General features: G+C 44.7%; 1 protein-coding gene across 1 annotated transcript in view; it reads right to left on the reverse strand.

The window, feature by feature from the left end:
• The window catches only part of LOC126143140 (uncharacterized), a 273,492-nt gene that overhangs the window by 235,204 nt on the left and 13,359 nt on the right, over window positions 1-24,929 (reverse strand). Inside the window, exon 2 of the mRNA XM_049915350.1 lies at window positions 10,739-10,880. Within this exon, the coding sequence (XP_049771307.1) occupies window positions 10,739-10,754 (16 nt within the window). The 5' untranslated portion in view covers window positions 10,755-10,880. The remainder of the gene's footprint in view (window positions 1-10,738; window positions 10,881-24,929) is intronic.

Consider the following 24,929-nt stretch of genomic DNA (forward strand, 5'->3'; position numbering starts at 1 on the left):
AAGAGAAAGATCAATGGCAGAAAAGGTACCATGACCGGCACTGAAATGAGTAGGGGAGCCATCATTAAGAAGGCACAGGTCGTGGTCTGCAATAAATTGGTCTATAAGAAGACCTCGTCTAGATGGAAAGGCACTGCCCCACAAAGGATGATGAGCATTAAAATCCCTGAGGAGGAGGAAGGGAGGAGGGAGTTGCTGAAGAAGGGCAGTTAAGGTAGCAGGTGTAAGAGTCCTGTCAGGAGGGAGATAAAGATTGCAAACTGTGACTGCAGAGTCGAAGTGGACCCTAACAGCAACCGCTTCCAATGTAGTTTGAAGAGGAATCCACGTGCTAGCAATGTCTGTATGGACCAATGTACAAACGCCACCAGAAGCCCGCAGGGGTCCGACCAGATTTCGACAGAAAACACGGAAATCACGGAGGGTCGGTGAGTGAGCATCAGTAAAATGAGATTCCTGGAGAACCACACAAGCTGCGGAGTAGGATTTCAATTCCGGAAGGTGGCGATAGTATCTATTACAATTCCATCGGAGAACCACAGAACGAGGGTTTAAATGGGGGCTGAACACTTTAAATCCAGTCATACCGCCGGGTCCCCACCCGTCACCGACAAGGAGGGGGCGACATCCATGAACGACAGGTCAGAATCCGGTTGTGAAGTCGGGGAAATGACCTCCAGTGACACCAGAGGCTCTTTGTCCCGGGACTTATGTTTCTTCTTCCGTTCAGGCTGCGATCGAGGAGGGCTGTGTGGCATGAAGGAGCCAGCTGCAGCAAGATCAGGAACAGAAAGAGACCGGGCGACCTGGGGGCCGAGAGACCGCGGCTCTTGCGGTCGTCGCGCGGCAGCAGACCTTTGGCCCGGAAGGTGCCGGGAAGGGGCATCCCGGGCGAGGCGCCCTCGACCGGCAGACGCCGAAGGAGTGGGACACTTCTCCGGCTGAGGAGGGGGAGCAGCGCCCAGAGGAGAAGGTGTGGGAGCCGCAGGGATGGGGGGGAGGAGAGGGGTCCGGGATGGGGGTAAGGAAGGGAGAGGAAGGGGTGAAGATGTAACCAAGGCGTAACTAGATGTCCTGGACACGGGGTGGAGTCTTGCATATTTCTTACGGGCCTCTGTGTAGGTTAAACGATTGAGGGACTTATACTCCTGTATCTTTTTTTCCTTCTTATATACTGGGCAATCTGGTGAATGTGGAGAATGACAACCATGACAATTTCACAGACAGGAGGGGGAGCACAGGGACTCCCCTCATGGAGTGGACGTCCACAGTCACCACAGAGAGGGGTCTGTGAACAGCGGGAAGACATGTGTCCAAAACGCAAGCACTTAAAACACCTCATAGGAGGTGGGATGTACGGCTTCACATCACAACGATAGACCATAATCTTAACTTTCTCAGGGAGGGTATCCCCTTCAAAGGCCAGGATAAAGGCACCAGTATCAATACGATTGTCTTCAGGACCCTTCTGAACACGCCAAACAAAGTGAACACCCCGCCGTCCGAGATTGTCCCGAAGTTCCTCATCAGTTTGAAGGATGAGGTCCCTGTGAAAAATCACACCTTGTACCATATTTAGAGACTGGTGGAGGGTAATGGACACAGGTATTGTGCCAAGATGGGTACAGGCACGAAGGGCCGCAGATTGGGCAGCTGAAGCAGTTTTTATCAGCAACGAACCCGACCGCATCTTGCTCAGGGAGTCCACTTCGCCAAACTTGTCTTCAATGTGTTCCACAAAGAATAAAGGTTTGGTATTGGTGAAAGTATCTCCATCAGTCCTGGTGCAAACTAGGTAACGGGGGAAAGGTTTTGCCCCTAGCCGACGGGCCTGACCCTCTTCCGACGGGGTAGCCACGGAAGGGAAGGCCGAAGGGGCAAGAGAAGCAGCACTGGAGGAATCAGTTCCACACAGAGAGACGGCCGCAGAAGAACGGCCAGAGTTCTGGACCCGTATGCGTTTCATTTGCATAGCGTCCGCCCTGATACCACCCACTCCGATCAGGGGCTCTCCTCACGGGCGCCACCCAGCCACAGCAAGGGCCGTCTGGCACGGCGGCCATTGCCGGGAGTTCCGATGCTCCAGGACGACGAGCGACCACTCCAAGGCATGCATGAGGAGGTCACAGCTCAGGTATCAGAAGTGTGATCCCTGTGTGTTCAGGGGGCTCAACCAAAAGGGTACATAGCGACCCCCCCACACGGGCTGGCTACCGTGCTGGCTATGCACCCTAGCATCAGACAACGACGTGAAAGAAAAGATGGAATGTACTAGGAGGGCGCACGTCGGAGACACTAGGTAAGGTGCTCTTCCCCAAATGGCTCACACTACGGAGGAGAAATTTTGTAATGGAGGTCAAACCCCAGAGGGGGACCAAGGAATGCCAAAAGGAGGAGATGATTATGCAACAAAGCCGAATTAGAAAACCAACAGAACCAGGAGGATAGCGGGGCCAACATAAGCAAGGACACCAAGACAGGGAGAGGAGAGGGTGAGGGGAAAGGAGCAAGGAGGGGAAGGGAAAGGAAATGCAGCCCTGGAGAGAAAGAAGGCTGCAATGGCTCAGGGCCCCGTGCTTGCCACGCACGTATCCACGAAAGAGTTGTGAACCCCCTGGGGGGAGTAGTGTTTAGGTGTGTGTGTGTGTGTGTGTGTGTGTGTGTGTGTGTGTGTGTGTGTGTGTGGCGGAGGGGGGGGGGGGAGTATCATGGTTGGTTGGTGGTATGAACTAGAGGAGGCAGGGTTCAATGTTAGAATCTGGGTGGTTTTGTTTGGAGAGAGTGGCAGCAAACAAGTGTGCAATCCCTAGTCCATAAATTGCATCTCTGTAAATGAATCCTTTGCTCTCCAACACCTAGAGGAGCATGTGAGACACCATACCATATGTTATCCACCCTGTGGACATCCTATTGGCACCTCTGGGCACCGCTATCCTACCCACAGTGTTCCTCCTCCTCCACCCTCACAACACTTAAACTCTGCCTAGCTGACCTTTTCAACTTGTCGCATCCCCCAGCCAAACAAACTCAACATTACTGTTAACCTTTCCACTGAAACTCAGCTTCAAAGAAGCTTCAGTCCTATCCAAAGGCCTCAAATTTTACTCTCCTCCTCCTGCACCCTGCAATTGAAGCACTTCTTCGCCGCTAATCCCTCCAACCAAAAGCACCCTAATTACAACATTGAACCCTGCCTCTTCCAGTCCATACCACCATCCAACTGTGATACACCCCTCCCCCCTCTCTCTTTATCCCACCTAAACACCACTGGTCACCTTCCAGGAATTTCTTACCTCCAACTTAGCATCACCATCCTTTGCCAGGTCCCTTCCTCAGACTATCAACCTTTCAGAACAAGAAAGAATAGCCACACAATCACAAAACAAATCCTGCCTAATCTCCCTGCCTGCAAAGGTCCTACTGTTGTTATAAACTGCAGTGACTAGATGACAGATGGCCTCCACCAATTATCTGACTCCTCTACCTATAAACTCTGCAGGGTGATCCCATCCCAGAAGTCCAAAACAACCTCCAATCCCTGCTTAAAGCCTTACACTCTTCCCAGAACCTCCCCCCATTTCACTCCTCACCCCTATGACACTCCATACATCCATCTTCTACATGCTTTGAAAAATCCACATGCCCAACAATCCTGGACACCCCACTGTGTCTGGTTATTGTGGCCCCACTGAAAGAATTTCGGTCCTCATTGGCCAACACATCCAACCAATTGCCAGTAATCTAGCCTCCTACATCAAACACACCAACCATTTCCTTCACTGACTCTCCACTATCCCCACTTCTTATCTCCTGGATCCCTACTCATCACTCGCTATATCCTATACACCAACATTCCTCATGCCAACGATTGTACCACCATTGAACACTACCTTTCCCAACGTCCTTCAGACTCTAATCCCATTCCTGATACACGTTACTAACTTCATCCTAACCCACAATTACTGCTCCTTTGATGGGAAGGTATAGAAACAAATCAGTGCCACAACCGTGGGCACCTGCATGTCATCCTCCTATGTCAACCAATAATGGGCCATCTGAGGAAACCTTCCTAGCCTCCCAGAATGCTGTACTGCTAGTCTCGTTCAGGTTCATTGATGATATGATCTGGACGCAAGGCCAAGACACCCTACCTTCAATCCTTCTCAACCTTGTCATCACCTCTCCTATCCGCTTCAGTGTATCACCTACCTACCCCATTGACCACCTCTCTGATGGCTCGATCTGCACATTGTCAACATTAAACCCACCAACCACCAACAGTAGCTGAATTTTGACAGATGTCATCCCTTTCACACCAAAAAATCCCTCCCATAAAGCCTAGCCACCTGAGCATGGAGTGTCTGCAGCGACAAGAACTCCCATGCTCAGTGTACTGAGGGTCTCACCAAGGCCTTCACAGAAAGGTGCTATCCCCTAGACCTAGTCCACAAACAGATTTCCCATGCCATTTCCACTCATCCCCCCCCCCCCCCACACACACACACAAAACCATCTTACCATCCCCAAGAACCACCACGGACTTTAGCAACTGAACCATATCCTTTGTCAGGACTTTGATTACCTATCATCATGCCCTGAAATTAGGGACATCCTACTCAAGATACTTCCCTCCCCTCCGAAAGTGGTGTTCAGTCGCCCTCCCAAACTCCAAAACATCCTAGTCTATACCTATGCCACTCTCAATCCCAGCCCCTTACCACAAGGATCATATCTCTGTGGAAGATCCAAGTGCAAGATCTGCCCTATCTACCCACCCAGCACTTCCTGTTCCATTTCTGTCACCGGTTTATCCCACCCCATCATGGGCCGAGCTACTTACAAAAGCAGCCATATCATTTACCAACTCTGCCACAATCATTGCACAGCCTTTTATATTGGGATGACTACCAACCAGCTGTCCTCCAAGATGAACAGCCACAGCCAAACTGTGACCAAGAGCAAAGTAGATCACCCAGTGGCACAACATGCAAGCTGAACATGCTTGATTTCAATGGCTGCTTCACTACCTGAGCAGCAGTTCCTCCCCTCCACCACCACCACCACCACCACCACCACAGTTTCTGAACTGCGCAGATGGGAGTTATCCTTACAATACACTCTGTGCTCCTGCAGTTATCTCTGCCACAACCTATGGTAACATACTGTCCCCACACCCCCCAACCAACAGTTTACAGCCCCTCTGTGCTATCATCTCTTCCCCATTCTTGTCTCCCGCCATCTTTGTTTGCTGCTCTCAGACAAGGCTCCTGCCACTCTTTCCCCACTCCTCTCCTTCTTCGCTCCTTTTTGCCCCACCTCCCTGCCACATAACCTCTGAAGCTGCGACTGTCTTTGCCTCTCTCCTCACCCTCCACCACCACCCCTTTCCCTTCGTTACACCTCCTGATCGCTGCTTGCACCCCAAATGACAGTTGCATTCCAACCTGGAACGCTTGAGGTGGCAGTCATTTGTGCATGAGGTGCGCTTGCTTGTCTGTATGAATGGTGCGTGCGTGCGCGCGCGCCTGCGTGTGTGTTTTGCTGATGATGGCTGTAGCTGGAAGCTCTATATAAATGTCTTAATTGTGCCTGTCTGCAACTTAACCTGTCTTCTTTACGGTAAGTAGCGATCTTATCTTTTCCTGCACTGTTGATATTCATAGCTAGAGTTTCCTTTGATGTTAGGCTGCTGATACATCACTGCTGTGAGAAGGGTTGCCGGTGTGTAGTGCATCCAGACTGTACAAAGTATAAACCCAGAGTTAAAGAAACCTATGACATGGGAATGGACAGCAGTACGTCAATAAGCCTTTGGTATAACTGAACAAGGGCTGAGTCAAGTTAACATGTTATACCACTCAATTTAAACTATGATTTCAAGGTAGCAACTGATGATTCATTTGTTGACATGCAAGCTTTTTTGTTTCAGATTCAAACTATTAATGAAGAACAAATTTTTCGCACTATTGGATGTAGAAGCAGAGTGTTAATAGGTTGTGGGAAGTCTTAGTCCAAAACTGAAATTTAATCTTTGGCCATAGTACTGGCATTCGAGGGGTTTCATTTTTATTTAACAGGTCCCTGTACCAAAATACACAGTGATCATAAAGCTCTATGTCTGCTACTCTGTTTTACATTTCTGCAAGTGCAGTTACTTTGGCACCACCCCTACTGCAATACAGATTTGAAACACTTAACATCAAGGAGAAAAGAACAGCTGTAAGTTGCCTATTCAATTGTACACAACTGAATGCATGATTAGTACTCCAGGTATTATCCCTATGGGAATACAGTTTTGAAATAATTACCATTAAATGAGAATGGAACAGTCACAGATGCATCATCATCATCATCATCATCATCAGGAGGATTAGAAGAATTGTCTACATATAAGGAAGAGATCTGAGATATAGAAGTTTTACTTGTGAAAGACGGAACATGTCAAATACTTTCTGAGCCTGTGTAAAAAAGTCAGATCCAAGATGCATATCTTACCTGGTTGAAAGTAAGAGGAACTCTGAAAATAGACCCAAACAGCAAGCTTATCACTCATTATACCCTAACCAGAAGTATTATTTTACAGGAGAAGGCCCAACATGGATCACTGGTTAGTTCGTATTCCTTTGGAGACTGAAAACAGAGCGATTTGGCATAAACGCACTAGGGTGTCACAAAATGAGTTAATAATTTAAATGAGTACTGTTACTTCCAAATGCAAGAAGGAAAGTACAGATTATTTTGAGATCTTGTTTACTTTGTCAAAAACCAAAGCAAGTAATAAATTCACAAAAGGAGAGTTACATCCGATTATCCCCACTCAGCCATTATAAATAGTTGCTGCTGTTATTTGTGGCGCTTTGCCCAAAGGACGAGGAGGTGTGAAATATAGCATTGCCTTGTATGGTATGTTCACAAAATATCTGAAATTTTATGTGAGACAAAACATAATCAAAACATTATTTATTATGAGAATTCATGATTACTTTGCGATGGTTGGCAAACCAGAGATAGTATCAGATAACAGAAGTCAGTTTACTTGTGATCAATGGCGTAACTTCTTAGCAACTTCTGGGACTAAGCAAATACTTACATCAAAATACTAAATGAAAACCAGCCTAACAGAACGAATTCTTCATTAACTGAACTGATTTATGAGACTACATTGCTCTAAAAGACAAGGAAGGTGATTTGATTATCAATATCAGTTTTAGGAAATCATACTCATCTACTGACCTTAGGTCACAGGAACTAATATTTAGGAACAAAGAACGAAATGAAAGTTCACACTGTATACTTCAGCACAAATGCACAAACATTGGACAAGAATAGAAAGTGTGGCAAGCAGTAATTACCATGCTAAACTAAGCAAAAGAATAAAAGAGTATCTGACAGAAAAATAGCTCACAAATGGGAGTATAAGGTGTGAGATTTAGTCCTCATGCCAAATCATCCTGTTGTCACTGTCAGCTAAAGATGTAGAGAAATGCAAAGTGTTATATACTAAACTACATGGAACTGTTTCCATTCCTCATGAAGAAACGTGTTTGGTATGTTATCCAACTTCAGGACACATAGAAAGGCTACATGCATACCATGATTTAAAGTATTTTTACAGCTATACAAGGAGAGAACAAGAATGAACCAGCACACACAAATTATTGAATATAGACATATGTGAATTTTATTTATGTTTTTTTTCTTGTTAGTCATTTGTGTGTGTGTGTGTGTGGGAGGGGGGGGGGGGGGGGCTCGCGCGCACACACGCATGTATTGTTGTGTTTACGTTCCTATGGATTAAGATTTACTAAGATTCAAATCCCCCATAGAAGGTGGTGTATTTATGCGCGAGGGACTTACAAGTAAGTACAAAAAAAAGCGATATTATGCTGTGGTTAAAGTGAGTATTTTGGTAATATGATAAAGGAACTTTTAACTGAGACTTCCATTCATGAGAACTGTGTGATGTGAAGAGACCTAGTATCAATGACAAAGTGTAGCAGTGAATATATGAATGTGTTAAAATCAGGGACAGTCATTAATAATGTTTTCTTTCGAATATTATTTAGTAGATAATATTAAGTAAGATACCGAATTTGAAATCCATGAGGGGGAAAAAAAAAAAAAAAAAAAACACACACACTATCTGTGACACACGAGCATTTGCTAAGCACTTTTAACATCCAGTCCCTGCAGGACAATTGAACACTATGTAATAGTAAACTAATGTGAGTTTAAAAAGAGCGGAGGGGGTGGGGGTGAGGAAGCAGGGGGGTAGCAGTGGCGGCCACCAACGGCCGGCAGAAGACAGGAAGCGTAGAGATCAATGTCCTGAGGTATAATTCTGTGAGTGGTGAATAATACATAAAATAAAACCCATAGCTGACCGACATGTGGCACATAGAAACAGGCAACAGAAAACCGTATTCACACTAGCTTTTGAGCTCTTGCTCACGCTCACACACACACACACACACACACACACACACACACACACACACACACACACACACACACACACCACAAAAATCACAAAGATACCGATCTGTGCACTTGCATGCTTGTGGGGTTGTGTATATGAATGGCTGCACATTTGCTAGAGAAAGAGCAAGAGCTCGAAAGCTATTGTGGATACCGTTTTCTGTTTACATGTTTCTAAGCACCACACATCAATCAGTTATATTTTCCTTTATATTCTGTATTATGGCATCCTGGAATTTCCACTGTTCATATGATCGGTAATATGATCACAAGTAAGAGATGGTAGTATCCTGGGCTGAATGATGTAGAATACATTGTATACTGTGAATAAGAAATGAACTAAACTGTAAAACATTCCAGATTGATTGCTGAACATGGACAAGAAGCATCAGACATCCATAGCACCTTCTACACTGATGCTGCACATGTTAAAAATTTTGTGACATATGAATCTTATGAGTTGCTTATGTCTAAGAACAAGTGATTGAATCCAAACTGTTTCATGTATACTAATTCTAAATGATTCATATGTTTCATATCAGGTTGGCATGGAACTGTGTTTATGTTATGGAAGCTTTTTATAAAAAATGACTAATATGTTATGCTTTGCACATGAAATCTGATGACTGTTGCATTCTCTCATAGACGAATAATTAATGCACAATATTAGGAATTTAATTTATGTAAAATTTTAAGTAATAATACTGAACTGAAGCTAACAAAATGTTTTCTCTTACAGAATATTTCACAAGGGAGTGTGTATGTGCTAAAATAGGTATCAATGGCAGTTGTTACTTTCAGGAAGCAGAAGTACTTCATAGTTACATAGAATATTCATACACTTGTACAACTGTAGCATTTCTGATGACACAGATCCAAGGTGGAGTAACTGGCTGGAAGAGAACACCCATCATATCCTAAACCCACTCATTAGAAAACATTTTGGAAAAACTGATGTCATCTGCTTAGGTTTTTCTCAGGTCTTTCCCAAGGATCTAATAGTGGCAAATGCTCAGATGAAGAAGATGCTGGAGGTCACTCTTAGAAACCCACCAGGGAAAGAAAAAAAAAAGAAAAAAAAATTCCAACACTCAAGTTTTATACCAATTAATTATGTAACATACATGCAAATGCATAAAGATTTGCAATATGGCTATTTTTTTCTGAAGATAAACGAAAATAATTGCTACTATTGTATTCAAGTATATTAGGTAGAGAGATCTGACTGAAGGTTTTTATTATTTCACCTTAGTATTCACATAAATTCAATTTTTGGCTATTTAAAACAGCTTTTGTAGCAGAAAGCTAAAATAAACTCCGAGTCTCAAAATATGATGGAGTGGAATCTATTACTCATTAATCCATTGAATCATTTTATATTTATGCAAGAAGGACTAAGAAACAGAGCACATCCAACAAAGCAAGGGAAAGGTTTCTTTTGGCAATCTCAGCTGCAACAAAAAAAGATATATTAAAGGCCTAAGCCTCCTTCATCACGCTGCAAGTATGGTGAAAGGTCATTCCGTGGTTATTGATGTAACATCTGTACAATTAACAACGAAATATTAGAGTGAACATAGAACACAGATAGGTCTGAATATGAACAACAAACAGCAAGGGTTTGATGATATGATCTGTGCTGATTTGCCACCAAACAAAGGGTCAGGAAGTGTTACAGACATAATTAAAACTTCACTTTGCATGGGATGACACTGTAATAGCCATCACCTTTACTACATTCCCCACTGATCCACACTCTTACTCTATGGTATTTACGGCCAAGTGCAAATTTAGGGTAACATTCCAACCTCAATACTAGATGCACAGAAATGGAGAAATATTAGGGTGTACAGACTGTTGTTGATGTGATTAGAGGCAGAGCATAATCACGTATCAGGGAAGCAAATAGGTTGCATCCTTTTAAAAGAAACAATCCACGCATTTTCCTAAAGCAATTTAGGGAAACTATGAAAAAACCTAAATCCTTAAAGTTGGACAGCACTCTTCCAGATGCATGCTTTTCAGTGGAGTCCAGAGTCCGTAAAATACTGATTGGTACAGGAACCTAGAACTTCACCCGTACACAGCACATAGGAAACTACTGGAAATAATGGCTCAACACAATGCTGTTCCTTTGCTGATAAACTGTCAGAATTTCATTAGTTTATATCATGTTTTGCAGTGTGAATTAGAAATGTTTTTGAAAACAGCAATATTAAAAGCTTTCACTTCACAAAAGAATAAACTAGTTAATAAATACCTTTGAGCTTCTTCATCAAATTTGCCTCTTTTTCTGAAAACTGTTCATGTATTTCGAAAGAACGAGCAATGAGGCTCTGTCACTTTTCGGAGCAATCTGCAGATCCATTCACTTCAGTCGTAGCCATATTGAGACAGTGCAGCTGTTATAAAATACAAAGAGGAAATTTTACACATAAAGAGGTGACAACTAAACAGATTGCAATATCAGAAATTTCTGCTTCAAATTATATGCCAACATTGTGTTAGAAATAAATTATTGCTATCCATGGTATTATGTAAAATGTATGACAAATATATATCGATGTTGACAAAACAAATGTTTTGATATATGAAGTACTGCACATTTTAGAGGTAGTTAACTGTATTTGCAGTTCAAAATTATTTCTAATTTAGGCAAGATATCGCGAAATATCAGAAACACAAACATTCCACGAAATGATTTTTTTTCTGGCCCCTAAACTGGCTAAATGGCAAGTTTATTGTCCGGTTTCTTATCAGCTTCAACAGATACAGAACAAAATTGATCAAGCCAAAACATATGCAGAATAGTATGTACAAGTCATCATCATTCATTAACTAAATTTCAAGTTCGTTAACTTCACTGCTGTGGCAATTAGTTATCACGGAATCCACAGTTTGGGTGCACGCAAAAAATTGCTCATGGCACTTATAACCACTACCCTGCGACATACTAGTAACAAGCTACTCTGTGATATCATGGTCCATACAGTATTATTATGGATAATGCAAAGTGCACCGATGCAAAGTGTTCACCTCCTTTCAGTGTCATACTCGGCCATCATTCTAATCCAGGCTGAAGCAAGGCTCAAAGAAGAAAATGAAATCCAGCAAACCAGTGCATTACAGTCAGTACTGAGTCTGTCCAATGGAGCCGAGGCAGTGCTGGGCTAGCGACATGGGAAGGGGCGTGGTCGTGTGCACTCTGCCCCAGGCCTCTGGTCGTGGGGTACTTCCAAATCTTGAAGACCTCATAACCACCCCCCCCCCCCCCCCCCCCCCAATGATCAGATAAATTTTAATAAAATCTCAAACAAGGTCAAAATAAGTTCAGTAAAGAAAAGGCAGTTTGAAATTTGAAGGCCCATAAATCTGAGTATAAACATAGGTATCTATTATCAATTACCAGCTTATGGCAATTTTTGATGAGCGGGTTCAGAATTTTTACGCTTTTCGTAAAACACTGCGAGGAACTTAAGAACTGTTGAAAGATAATCAGTTGTCTGTTAGATGCAATTATTCTACATGAAACAAATTTTGGTATCTATGCCACCTACATAATAGGGGTACTAGAAGTGAAGTTTACAATTTTTCCAAATTGCTGAAACAAAATTAATGCTTTAAACTTCTAATGATGCTCTGGCTGTAGCACAGGAGAATCTGTTAGAAATTTACTACGAATCTGAAAAACAGCTGGTGTTGCAAGAAATTAAAAGGTATCTTAAAGGCATTTACGTGCAACTGATACTAGTGTGAGCATTGCTGTGGGACTTCAGTGAATCATTACCCTTTGAATCACTTATTATCCATATTTTTTGGAACCCTGAAAGAAGATACTCTTGGCTGTTGATTTGCTTCAGACAAAGAGGCGCATGAGTGTATAATGGTTCCTTAGGTATTTTTCCATGCTGGCACTGACTGTCTCATCACCCAGTGTAATTATTTTTGAAATTATAAACAATTTACTTAAATTTTTTAATCTGTCTCATTTTTATTTGACAGCCCCTTATATTTTATAATTACCAAAGCATAGTGTACACACATTATAAATGCCTGATTTTTTTATCATCCATTACACATATATTATTTAGTTCATATTATTATAAGAATTATAATTAGAATAAATGTGCACAGGTTGTGCATAAGTTACATAGCTTTGTGATATCATCTTGTTCCTCACATTTCTGTGTTCACATTGTTTACTATTTACAGACTTCTACCAGTGATTGTACTCTTTTTTTTTACAGCTGGTCACATGGTAACCGTCACAGGGTTGGTTGCACAATTCACACACACAGTTGCTGCCGGGATCGTGGAAACACTTGTTCTGGCATATTTTTTGGTCATATCCATGCACTGCTATTGAGTTCACCAGGTGAGGAGTTCTTGATTTGTGTTGGTCCAGGATATGTTTGTCATGGCTCCTGTTGTATAAAAGTCCAGGCAAATTTCCCTTTTCTTCTCTCTTTCATGTAGGAGTTTATTCGAGTTGTCGGACGATGGGAGCCTCATACGCAGTTCCTCTATGAAAAAGGGTTCCCTGGTGAGTTTATACACTGGCATAGACTGTGTGTATTGAAACTCTGTGCTCTCAAGAAGCATGACTTAACTGCTTCCAGAGTCCTTAGGTCTTTCAGACTCAACTTTTCCCAAATTTTATCTATCCCATAGGTTGTGATGGGAACTATTTTTGTAGTGAACAAGGCCATGGCTGTTTTCAGTGACAGCCTTGATGTGAAACATGACTTTTGTGGCAGCTGCTGCTCAAGATTTTACATGTATTGGGAATGACCTGGCAGTGGTTAGAGATTCAGCCCCAGATATTTGAAGCTATCGACTGTCATAAGAGGTTCCATCCCAAGAAATATTCTGTCCTCCACAGCTTCTCGACCTCCGTTGCAGAATGACATCTTTACGATTTTACCCGTGTCAATTTCCATATTGATCTCCTGCACCCACGTCTCGAGTTGGTTGGTTGCTCTTTGCAGGTTGAGTCTGGAGTTTGAACCAATGACCATGTCATCCGCATATACGTAGATTTTGATGTCCTCCATTTCTTGTCTTATCATCTGTACATCATCATATGTGGCAATACTGAAAAGTACAGGGTTTAGTGGGTCCCCCTGCAATACGCCGTTGGTTTGTGTTATTGTTTTCGACGTACTTACGTCACCTGTGATCTGAATGAAGTTAGCGATCAGCATATTATGGATCAACACTAAGTTTATCTTTCCCTGTTATTAATTCTAGTTTTGAGATTAGTATGCACCTGTTTGTTTATTGAAGGCCTTGGTATAATCTACAAAGACTGCATGGAATTTTCCTTGGCGATGTCTTAATGCCTCCTCTACGTCGTCTTTTAGGTTGCTAATAGTGTGTAGCATGTTCCTGCCTTTCCGGAATCTCCATTGTTCTTCCGGAATCTTCTGGTCTACTTCTTCAAAAATTTGCTTTTGTGATAATGTTTGTTAGTATCTTCAACATGCATTTTTCCAGGACAATTCCCTGTAGGAGTTCTGATCCATTTTGTTGCCTTTCCCCTTAAATAGCATCTTAAGTGTCAACAACCTCCATATTTCTGGTATGTTGCCCTCTTGTAGACATATGTTTCATATACCTGGTTGGAGCAGTAGGCTAGTTGAACTTTTGGTATGTTCATTACATATTCTGTCGGGGCCTGGAGGCTTATTGTGTTTTAGAGACTATGTTATCTGATGTACCTCTTCCATCATGAAGGGGTTAGTTTCTGGTAGGTCTGTCTCCATATTGATCATTTCATATGCAGTGCTGGTTTGATCTATGTTGAGAATATTTCTAAAATTTTCTTCCCCAACTGTATCTATTTGTCCACTGCTCTTTTCGTAGCCTCAATGTTAAGTATGGGTCCTTTATGACTTCCACCAACATATTGATCATTTCCTGTTACATGCATCCCTTTCGTTTAGTCTTCTGAAGATTTTTGTTTTCTTTTCTGATTTGGCTGTAGGATCTTACATCCTCTAGGCTCTGGCTGGATTTTGCTATATGGAGGGTGATCTTTCTTTTTCCATAAGATTCTTTGTCAAACCATTTCTGCACTCTCCTTTTGGGTTTGCACATTAGGGCAGACTGAATTATTTTTGCCAGGGTTATGGCAGCCGATTCAATGTTGTTTCCCTTTAAGTGGTTCTCAAATTCTTTTCATTCTTCTGTCTACTGACTTAGAACATGGCTATTTAGCTGCCATGAGGTGTTAATTGCTGTGGCTTTTACTCTGCTCTTCACTTTTGGGAAGCAAAAGCTGGCCACAACTGGGCACTGCTTCTTTAGAGGTGTTTCATCTGCTGATTAACTTACTTTATAATTATTTAGTGTCACGTTTGATCCTTTGAAGAATATTAAGTCAATGGTGCTACATCCTGAGTGTGCAAAGTATGTTTGTTCGTCCGCCTTGTTGACCTTGGTGATTCCTTTCTTGTCATCATGTCTAGCAGCTCGTTTGTTCTATGACTAATGACGTCTAATCTGCAGTTGACATCTCCAGCTACGTTGATGTTTCGTCCCGGCATCACGTGTCTTGAGGTAGTCATAATGGCTGCTATTATGTCTTCAATTGGCGTTACTGGTTCTACGCACATGGCTATTACAGAGAGGTTTTCGAAATTCATCACGAGTTTGTCTTGATCCTGGTGTGTGCTTAGTAATTTTCCCAATTTTGGCTTGAAGAAGGAGGAAATTCCTCGTTTTGCTGTCCTCTTGGTCCTAGTGTTGCTGGTATACGTTGTGAGTAAAATCTGTTTATCTCTAAGGATATAGCTGTCAGAGCTTCTATGAGGATTATTATGTCATGTGCATTCAGGAAGGTGTCGTCATTGAGAACTCTAGGAGGATACAAGATGAGTTGGACAATATTTCTAGTTGATGGGGTGAATGGCAACTAGCTCTAAAAGGAGAAAAATGTAAGTTTATGCAGATTAGTAGGAAAAACACGTCGATAATGTTCAAAAACAGCATTAGAAGTGTGAGGCTTCAGACAGTTACATTGTTCAAATATCTAAGCATAGTGTTGCAAAGTGATATGAAATAGAATGAGCATGTAAGGATTGTAGTAGGAAAGCCGGATTGTCGGATTCTGTTTAGACAGTTTTAGGTAAGTGTGGTTCATCTGTAAAGAAGACTGCATTTTATGAAGATGCTTGGGGAATTGAAATAGGAAATCCTGGAGGGAAGGCTACATTCTTTTTGAGGAACACTATTGAGAAAATTTAGAGAACTGGCATTTGCAGTTGACTGCAAAATAATTCTACTGCCGCCAACATACATTTTTCGAAAGGTCCACGAAGATAAGATGAGGGAAATTGGGACTCATATGGAGGCATAGAGACAGTTGCTTTCCTTTGTTCTACTTGCATGTGAAAGAGAAAAGGAATGACTAGTAGTGGTACAACATACCCTCCGCCAAGCGCCATATAGTGGCTTGCAGAGTTTGTATGTAGGTATAGTGTAGATGAAGATCTTGATGCAGAAAGAAACTGCACAAAAAGTCGGTCGGCAGATATATTTTGAAACAACAAGTCCCATTATTCACGGAGACAAAATATGGAAAAATTAAACGAGTTCCACCATTTAAATATCTTGGTGAAACCATTCAGGAAAATGGAATCAAAACAAAAGTGAACAAAATTAGATGCCGACAGATGGAACTGCACACTGACTCACCCAAAATATCTATAACAAGAAATAATTCTCCAAGCGCACAAAACTAAGACATTACAATATGGTAATTAAACCACAATACCTCTTTGGATTAGAAACACTAATTTGGAATGAGAAAACAATGCAATCAAAACACTGAGAAAAAGGAATGCAAAATCATAAGAAAAATTCTATGCCCAAAACTTGCGCATGAACAATACCAACTCAGAAGCAATCAGAAAATCCAACAATACACAAATACCCATAATGAAATTAGGAAACAGAGGTTAAAATTCTATAGACACACTAGAAGAATGAACCTAGACAAACTTACAAAACAAATTGTCTGATTTTATGACAACACGAGCAAAGCCAAAACGGACACAATGAAATGGGTTGCCGAGATCAAAACTGACATGAAATTGGCAGAAGTTACTCCAGGAAATATTCACAAATGCCAAGTCTTCAGGTCCAAATTTCACAAACGGCAAGTTGACCACAAGAAAAAACCAAAGAAGAAGACTGGAATAACATGCTCTGAAGTGAGAAAGCAGGCACACAGGAGAGAATGAAAGAAACAGGGGCACAGAGGAAGAGAAATGCCCACATCTAAGTAATCTAATGCACTTATCCACAAATAATAATAATAATAATAATAATAATAATAATAATAATAATAAATGAAATGTTAGGAAGTGTTGTTCAAAAGCAGCTGTCTTGAGTGTAGCCTTATGCAGAAGTAAATAACAGAAAATAAACAGTAGAAACAACATGATAACAGAAGATTTTAAAATGTGGTGGAGCAGAAAAACACTGAAGATTAGATGGGTAGATCATGGAACTAAAGAAGAGGACCCGAATCAGATTGGAGAGAAAAGAAATTTGTGGCACTGCTTGACTAAAAGAAGTGATCAGTAGATATGAAACATCCTGTGCTATCAAGGTACAGTCAATTACATAACAGAGAAGTGTGGGGCTACAAATTGTAGTGAGAGACCAAGAATAGACTACAGTGAATGTAGATGCAATAATTATGCAAATATGAAAAGAGTGCACAGAATACACTACTGTGGACAGCCGCATAAGACATATCTTCCAATTTAAGGCTGGAACAACAAAAGCTATGTGAATGAGTTATCAGTTTTGAAATTGCGCATGCAACATCGTAAGTCCATGGCGTTAACTTCTAATGGTGACTGACAGAGGAAGGCCGACAACTGCACAGAAGGCAAAGGTTTCATTACTATTCTTAGAAACAAAGTGAATGATAGTGACAGATGTTTTCATGCCCATTTCAGCTAACAGCGAACACACACTCACAGGCTACATGCGAGTTCTCTCACCAATTTCGATGTAGTGGGTCTGTTAAGGTGAGTAAGAATTCACATGCTGCTAGTGTTTGCACGCAAGAAAGCAAATGAAAACGTGAGAGTCATCTTCATCCAAATGGTGCTGGAAACAAGCAGAACATCTAGAACTGGCAGCTCCAGGGCCTGTGATCGCTAAAAACTGTAGCCAGTCACTGAAGGATACTCATAACAAGGGTCACTGTAGTCAGAATTACTAGGATATACTGTGTGATCAAAAGTATCCGGACACCTGGCTGAAAATGCCTTACAAGCTCATGGCACCCTCCATCGGTAATGCTGGAATTCAATATGGTGTTGCCCCACCCTTCGCCTTTTTGACAGCTTCCACTTTCCACTCTTGCAGACATCAGTTGCTCGAAGGTTTCTTGGGGAATGGCAGCCCATTCTTCACAGAGTGCTGCACTGAGGAGAGGTATTGACGTATGTCAGTGAGGCATGCCACAAAGTCGGCGTTCCAAAACATCACAAAGGTATTCTGCAGGATTCAGGTCAGGACGCTGTGCAGGCCAGTCCATTACAGGAATGTTGTTGTTGTTGTGAAATCACTCTGCCACAGGCTGTGCATTACGGACAGGTGCCCGATCGTGTTGAAAGATGCAATTGCCATCCCCGAATTGCTCTTCAACAGTGGGAAGCGAGAAGGTGCTTAAAACATCAATGTAGGCCTGTGCTGTGATAGTGCCACGCAAAACAAGGGGCACAACGTGAAAAACACGACCACACCCTAACACCACCGCCTCCGAATTTTACTGTTTGCACTACACATGCTGGCAGACGATAGTTAACTGGGCATTCGCCATACCCACACCTTGCCATCAGATTGCCACATTGTGTACCATGATTCGTCACTCTACACAATGTTTTTCCACTGTTCAATCGTCCAATGTTTACGCTCCATACACGAAGTAAGACGTCGCTTGGCATTTACTGGTGTGATGTGTGGATTATGAGCAGCCACTCTACCATGAAATCCTAGTTTTCTCACCTCCCACTTAACTGTCCTAGTACTTGCAGCAGATCCTGATGAGTTTGGAATTCCTGTGTGATAGTCTGGTTAGATGTTTGCCTATTATACATTATGACCTCCTTCAATCGTCGACGGTCTCTGTCGGTAAACAGACAAAGTCGGTCTGTACACTTTTGTGCTGTACGTGTCCCTTCACGTTTCCATTTCACTATCATATCGGAAGACAGTGGACCTAGGGATGTTTAGGAGCCTGGAAATCTCGTGTACAGTCGTATAACAAGTGACGCCCAATCACCTGACCACGTTCAAAGTCCCAGAGTTCTGCGGAGTGCCTCAACTTGCTCTCTCACAATGTCCAATGACTACTGAGGTCACTGACATGGAGTACCTGGAAGTAGATTTCTGAGAGGCTTGCAGTGAAGTATACCAGGCCCTGGTGGTCACCTCGTTTGTTCTCAGCTTGTAGAGGGTTGTGGTTGCCTGACATCCCTTATCCCAGATTTCCAAAATTTGATGATGTATTCGTATGTCTGGGTACTGTGGGCTCATGTCTTCTGTGGTTGCTTATTTAGCTAATTTGTCAGCATGTTCATTTCTCAGAATACCCCACTTGGGGCAGAGTCCAGTTCCGGAACTGTGAAGGTTAACTAGTTAGTCTTGGACCTTAGTGACCAAAACGCTTCTGTGGTAGCATTGAGTTATGCCATGCTCACGGACTCTCTTCAAATCAGGATGTCCTTTGCAGAGAGAGTTTTATTGTATTGTACTGCAGAGCCCATGTGTACACTGCATGAATGTGGCAGAAAATGCGTCTCATGTCACCTTGCATATGCAAATGCACAACCAAAACTGTCACTAACTTTTCATCCATTTGCATAGATGGATGTCGAATTTGGGTAACTGCAGAGAACCGAACAGAATAGAATAGGTGTCTGAGGAAGGAGGGGTCAACAATTTTCTTAGGGGACACAGAAGAGGATCATCTGAAACAGAGGACTGGGTACACACCACAGGGGATATTGAGAGGGAACTCCATGCACACAGACAAGAGCAGCAGTTTGATGTCCTCGCCTGGAGCCTCCAGTCGTATCCCAGCTGGTCTAACCAATTTTGTGCAATTTGTAAGCAGTCAGAACTGCTGGTTATGAAACAGTTAAGTACCACTGATGGAAGGGCATCTGACAGATTGTGACTGCATAGTCACCAAGAATTGCTGGCGTTTTACCATCACTCCCTTGTGGGACACCAGCTTCCACCAGGAGGGTGTCTACAGGAATCATATGGGGGGTTCCAGTTGCCAACTGCACACCACTGTTTTTTTTTTTTTTTTTTTTGTTGGTGGTTTTAGGGCGCACAACTTCAATGGTCATTAGTGCCCTGACGACGTTAAGAATGCACCGCGAGGCCCAAGTTTAAAAACAACAACTAAAAGGGAAAACACGATAAAAGACAGACTGACAGGCATAGGATTAAAAAAACAGCATAATCAAATGTCCTTAGAGAGGTTTGTCAAGTTGATAAAACGAAGAACGCGAGCAGCTGCTCGTGGGTCATCCGCTAAAATGGCATCTAGAGTACATGGCAGGCCAAGATCAAGACGCAGTGTGTTAAAATCTGGACAGGACGTTAAAATGTGGCGGACCGTCAGCAATTGCCCACATGGGCAGAACGGCACCGGCGCAGCCGTCAGCAGATGGCGGTGGCTGAACCAGCAGTGTCCAATTCGTAACCGGGCCAAAACGACCTCCTCCCGCCGAGAAGGGCGTGAGGAGGACGTCCAAGCCACGGGAAGAGGTTTTAAGGCCCGAAGCTTGTTGTCGGTAAGTGCAGCCCAATCGGCATGCCACAGCGACACAACGCGCCGACAAATGACCCTGCTAAGATCGGACGAAGGGACACAACAAGAAGCTGTCCGAGGCTGGAGGACCGCAGCCTTGGCCGCGGCATCTGCAGCTTCGTTCCCAGGGATACCGACATGGCCGGGAACCCACATAAAGCTAACCGGCGGACCGACGTCCGCCAGCCGCTGAAGAGAGCGTTGGATCCGGTGTACGAAAGGGTGAACCGGGTACGGATCACTGAGGCTCTGGATGGCGCTCAGGGAATCTGAGCAGATGACATAAGCAGAATGTCGGTGGCGGCAGATGTAAAGAACAGCCTGGTAGAGGGCAAAGAGCTCAGCTGTGAAGACCGAACAATGGTCATGGAGCCGGTATTGGAAACTTTGTGCCCCGACTATAAAGGAACACCCAATCCCCTCATTGGTCTTAGAGCCATCTGTATAAATGAAAGTCATGGTGATGAACTTCGAACGAAGTTCCAAAAAACGGGAGTGGTAGACCGAACTGGGGGTGACCTCTTTTGGGAGCGAGCTGAGGTCAAGGTGAACGCGGACCTGAGCCTGGAGCCAAGGTGGCGTGTGGCTCTCGCCCACTCGAAAGGTTGCAGGGAGTGAAAAATGAAGGTGTTGAAGGATGCGACGAAAGCGAACTCCAGGGGGTAGCAGGGCAGAGACATACAACCCGTATTGACGGTCGAGAGAGTCGTCAAAAAAGGAACGATAAGACGGATGGTCGGGCATTGACAGTAGCCGACAGGCATACCGACAAAGCAGTATATCGCGCCGGTAAGTGAGCGGCAATTCGCCAGCGTCAGCATGAAGACTCTCTACGGGACTGGTATAAAATGCTCCGATCGCAAGTCGTAAACCCCGATGTTGTATGGAGTTGAGGCGGCGTAAGATGGATGGCCGTGCAGAGGAGTATACAAAGCTCCCATAATCCAGCTTGGAGCGGACGATCGACCGATATAGACGAAGTAGGACGGTTCGATCCGCTCCCCACGACATACCACTGAGAACACGGAGGACATTTAAAGAACGGGTACAACGGGCGGCCAAATATGACACATGTGGAGACCAGCTAAGTTTCCTGTCAAAGGTAAGGCCTAAAAATTTGGTTGTCTCCACGATTGGGAGAGCAACGGGACCAAGTCGTAAGGACGGTGGGAGAAACTCTTTGTAGCGCCAGAAGTTAATACAGACCGTCTTCTCGGCAGAAAAACGGAAGCCATTGGCGACACTCCAGGAGTAAAGACGGTCAAGAGAACGCTGAAGACAGCGCTCCAGGACACGTGTACGCTGCGCGCTGCAATAGATGGTAAAATCGTCCACAAAAAGGGAGCCTGATACATCAGCTGGGAGGCAATCCATTATTGGATTGATCGCGATGGCGAACAGAGCGACGCTCAAAACTGAGCCCTGTGGCACCCCATTCTCCTGGCGAAAGGTGTCGGACAGGACAGAACCCACACGTACCCTGAACTGTCGATCCATTAAAAAGGAACGAATAAAAAGAGGGAGGCGACCGCGAAGGCCCCATGTATGCATGGTGCGGAGAATGCCCGCCCTCCAACAGGTGTCGTAAGCCTTCTCCAAATCAAAGAACACAGCCGCGGTCGGGCGCTTCCGCAAGAAGTTATTCATAATGAAGGTCGACAAGGTAACCAGATGGTCAACAGCAGAGCGGCGCCTACGAAATCCACATTGTACATTTGTAAGTAGGCGTCGAGACTCAAGCAGCCAAACCAATCGAGAGTTAACCATTCGCTCCATCACTTTACAGACACAGCTGGTAAGTGAGATAGGTCGATAACTGGAAGGCAAGTGCTTGTCCTTCCCCGGCTTAGGAATCGGGACAACAATAGACTCGCGCCAGCATGCGGGAACATGTCCCTCAATCCAGATGCGATTGTATGTACGAAGAAGAAAACCTTTACCCGCAGGAGAAAGGTTCTTCAGCATCTGAATATGAATAGAATCAGGCCCTGGAGCGGAGGACCGTGATCGGCCAAGTGCGGTTTCGAGTTCCCGCATGGTGAATGGGGCATTATAACTTTCACAATTCGAGGAGCAAAAGTCAGGTGGCCTAGCCTCCTCTGCCTGTTTGCGGGGGAGGAAGGCAGGGTGGTAATGAGCGGAGCTCGAAACCTCGGCGAAAAAGCGGCCGAAGGCATTGGAGACAGCCTCAGGGGCCACAAGGACTTCATTCGCGACCTTCAAGCCAGAAACTGGGGAGTGGACCTTAGTGCCAGATAGCCGGCGCAGGCTACCCCAGACAACAGAAGAAGGAGTAAAACTGTTGAAGGTGCTTGTGAAAGCAGCCCAGCTGGCTTTCTTGCTTTCGTTAATAATACGACGACACTGAGCACGTAATCGTTTATAATTAATACAATTCGCCACTGTAGGGTGGCGTTTAAAGGTGCGTAAAGCACGTCGACGAGCACGTAAAGCGTCTCTACATGCTGCAGTCCACCAGGGGACCGGTACACGACGTGGAGAAGAAGTAGGGTGAGGGATGGAATATTCAGCAGCAGCGAGAATGACTTCCGTGAGGTGTGCGACCTGACGATCGCAGCTTGTGAAGGTTTGATCCTGAAAGGTCGCCCTGGAAGAAAAGAGCCCCCAGTCTGCCTTGGAGATGGCCCAACTAGAGGAGCACGGAGAGGGAGTATGCTGCAGGAGATGGATAACACACGGGAAGTGGTCGCTCGAATATGTATCAGCAAGTGCATACCACTCAAACCGGCGTGCAAGTTGGGGAGTACATATAGAGAGGTCTAAATGGGAATAGGTATGAGATGTGTCCGAAAGAAAAGTAGGGGCGCCAGTATTAAGGCAGACAAGATTGAGCTGGTTGAAAAGGTCTGCTAACAAGGAGCCCCTCGGGCAGGAGGCTGGAGAACCCCAAAGGGGATGGTGGGCATTGAAGTCTCCAGTTAACAAAAACGGTGCAGGTAGCTGAGCAATAAGTTGCATCATGTCTGCCCTGGTAACGGCAGATGACGATGGAGTGTAAACGGTACAAAAGGAAAACGTAAAAGTGGGGAGAGTAATGCGGATGGCAACTGCCTGCAGGCCGGTGTGCAACGTGATGGGATCGTAGTAAATATCGTCCCGGACCAGCAACATAACCCCTCCATGAGCTGGGATACCTACCATAGGGGGTAGGTCAAAACGCACAGAGGTGTAGTGTGCCAAGGCAATGTGATCGCATGGGCGTAGCTTCGTTTCCTGGAGGGCTACGACGAGCGGACGATGCAAGCGGAGCAGCAACTTCAAGTCCTCTCGGTTGGAGCGAATGCTGCGAATATTCCAGTGAATAAGTGCCATCGTAAGAAAAGGAAGATGAGAGAAGGGGTCACCTCGAAGGCCGCTTAGGGCCTGGCTTCGAGCGAGCACTGCCGCCGCTATCAGTAGGCGGACAGTCATCGTCCATGGGGTCTATAGGGTCATCGGCCATCTCGGGAGGATGGCCGGGAGGGGGAGCTTCCTCCGCCGGTGAACGGCCAGATGTACGGCTACCGGCGGTGCGGCCAGGCGAAACGGATGACGGCCTGGGGCGGCAACCGCTGGGTGGCGCAGGAGAAGAGATGCGCCGTGGCGGGGAAGGAGAACTGTGCTTCCTATGCGCCTTTTTGGAAGGACGTTTGGTGGAAGTATCGGTCGAAGGCTGGGAGGTCGAGGGACGGAGGAAGTCTGCACGGGATGGTTCCTTCTTGAAGGACCGTGCTTCTGACTTCGGCGTCTTCGACCTAGCAGAAGCTGAGGAAGTGGCTGGTGTCTGTGGTGTGATGGGAGGAAGAGGAGACGTCGACCGCGCGATCTTAGCACTGGCCGAACGGACGACCGTGGTGCTGAAGGTCAGATCGCATGTCTGGGTTGCGACCTCCCGGGTAGTCCGAGGAGAGGCGAGGACAGTACTATATTTCCCCGCTGGGAGCAGCGTGGGCTTCCTACTAGCCAATAGCTTGCGAGCAGCCGAGGTTGACACTTTCTCTTTGACACGAATTTCTTGGATGCAACGTTCGTCCTTATAGACAGGACAGTCGCGGGAGGATGCGGCATGGTCACCCTGACAGTTCACACAATGAGGAGACGGAGGTGGACAGTCACCCTCATGGGCATCCCTGCCACAAGTGACACATTTAGCCGCATTGGAACAAGACTGTCGAGTGTGATTGAAACGCTGACACTGGTAGCAGCGCGTAGGTGTCGGGACATAGGGGCGAACAGAAATAACCTCGTAGCCCGCCTTGATGCGCGATGGCAGCTTAACACTATCGAAGGTCAAGAAGAGTGTCCGGGTCGGTACAAGGTCGTTGTTGACCTTTTTCATGACCCGATGGACAGCCGTCACGCCCTGCTCAGCGAGGAAAGATTGAAGCTCCTCGTCAGTCAATCCGTCGAGGGAGCTGGTATACACTACACCACGAGACGAATTCAAAGTTCGGTGGGCCTCCACCCGGACAGGGAACGTGTACAGGAGGGTGGCCCGAAGCAGTTTTTGTGCCTGAAAGGCATTCTCAGTTTCTAGTAATAAGGTGCCGTTACGCAACCTGGTACAAGATTTGACAGATCCGGCTATGGCATCAACGCCCTT

Source organism: Schistocerca cancellata, unplaced genomic scaffold (assembly GCF_023864275.1).
Source record: "Schistocerca cancellata isolate TAMUIC-IGC-003103 unplaced genomic scaffold, iqSchCanc2.1 HiC_scaffold_782, whole genome shotgun sequence".
Lineage (NCBI taxonomy): Eukaryota > Metazoa > Arthropoda > Insecta > Orthoptera > Acrididae > Schistocerca > Schistocerca cancellata.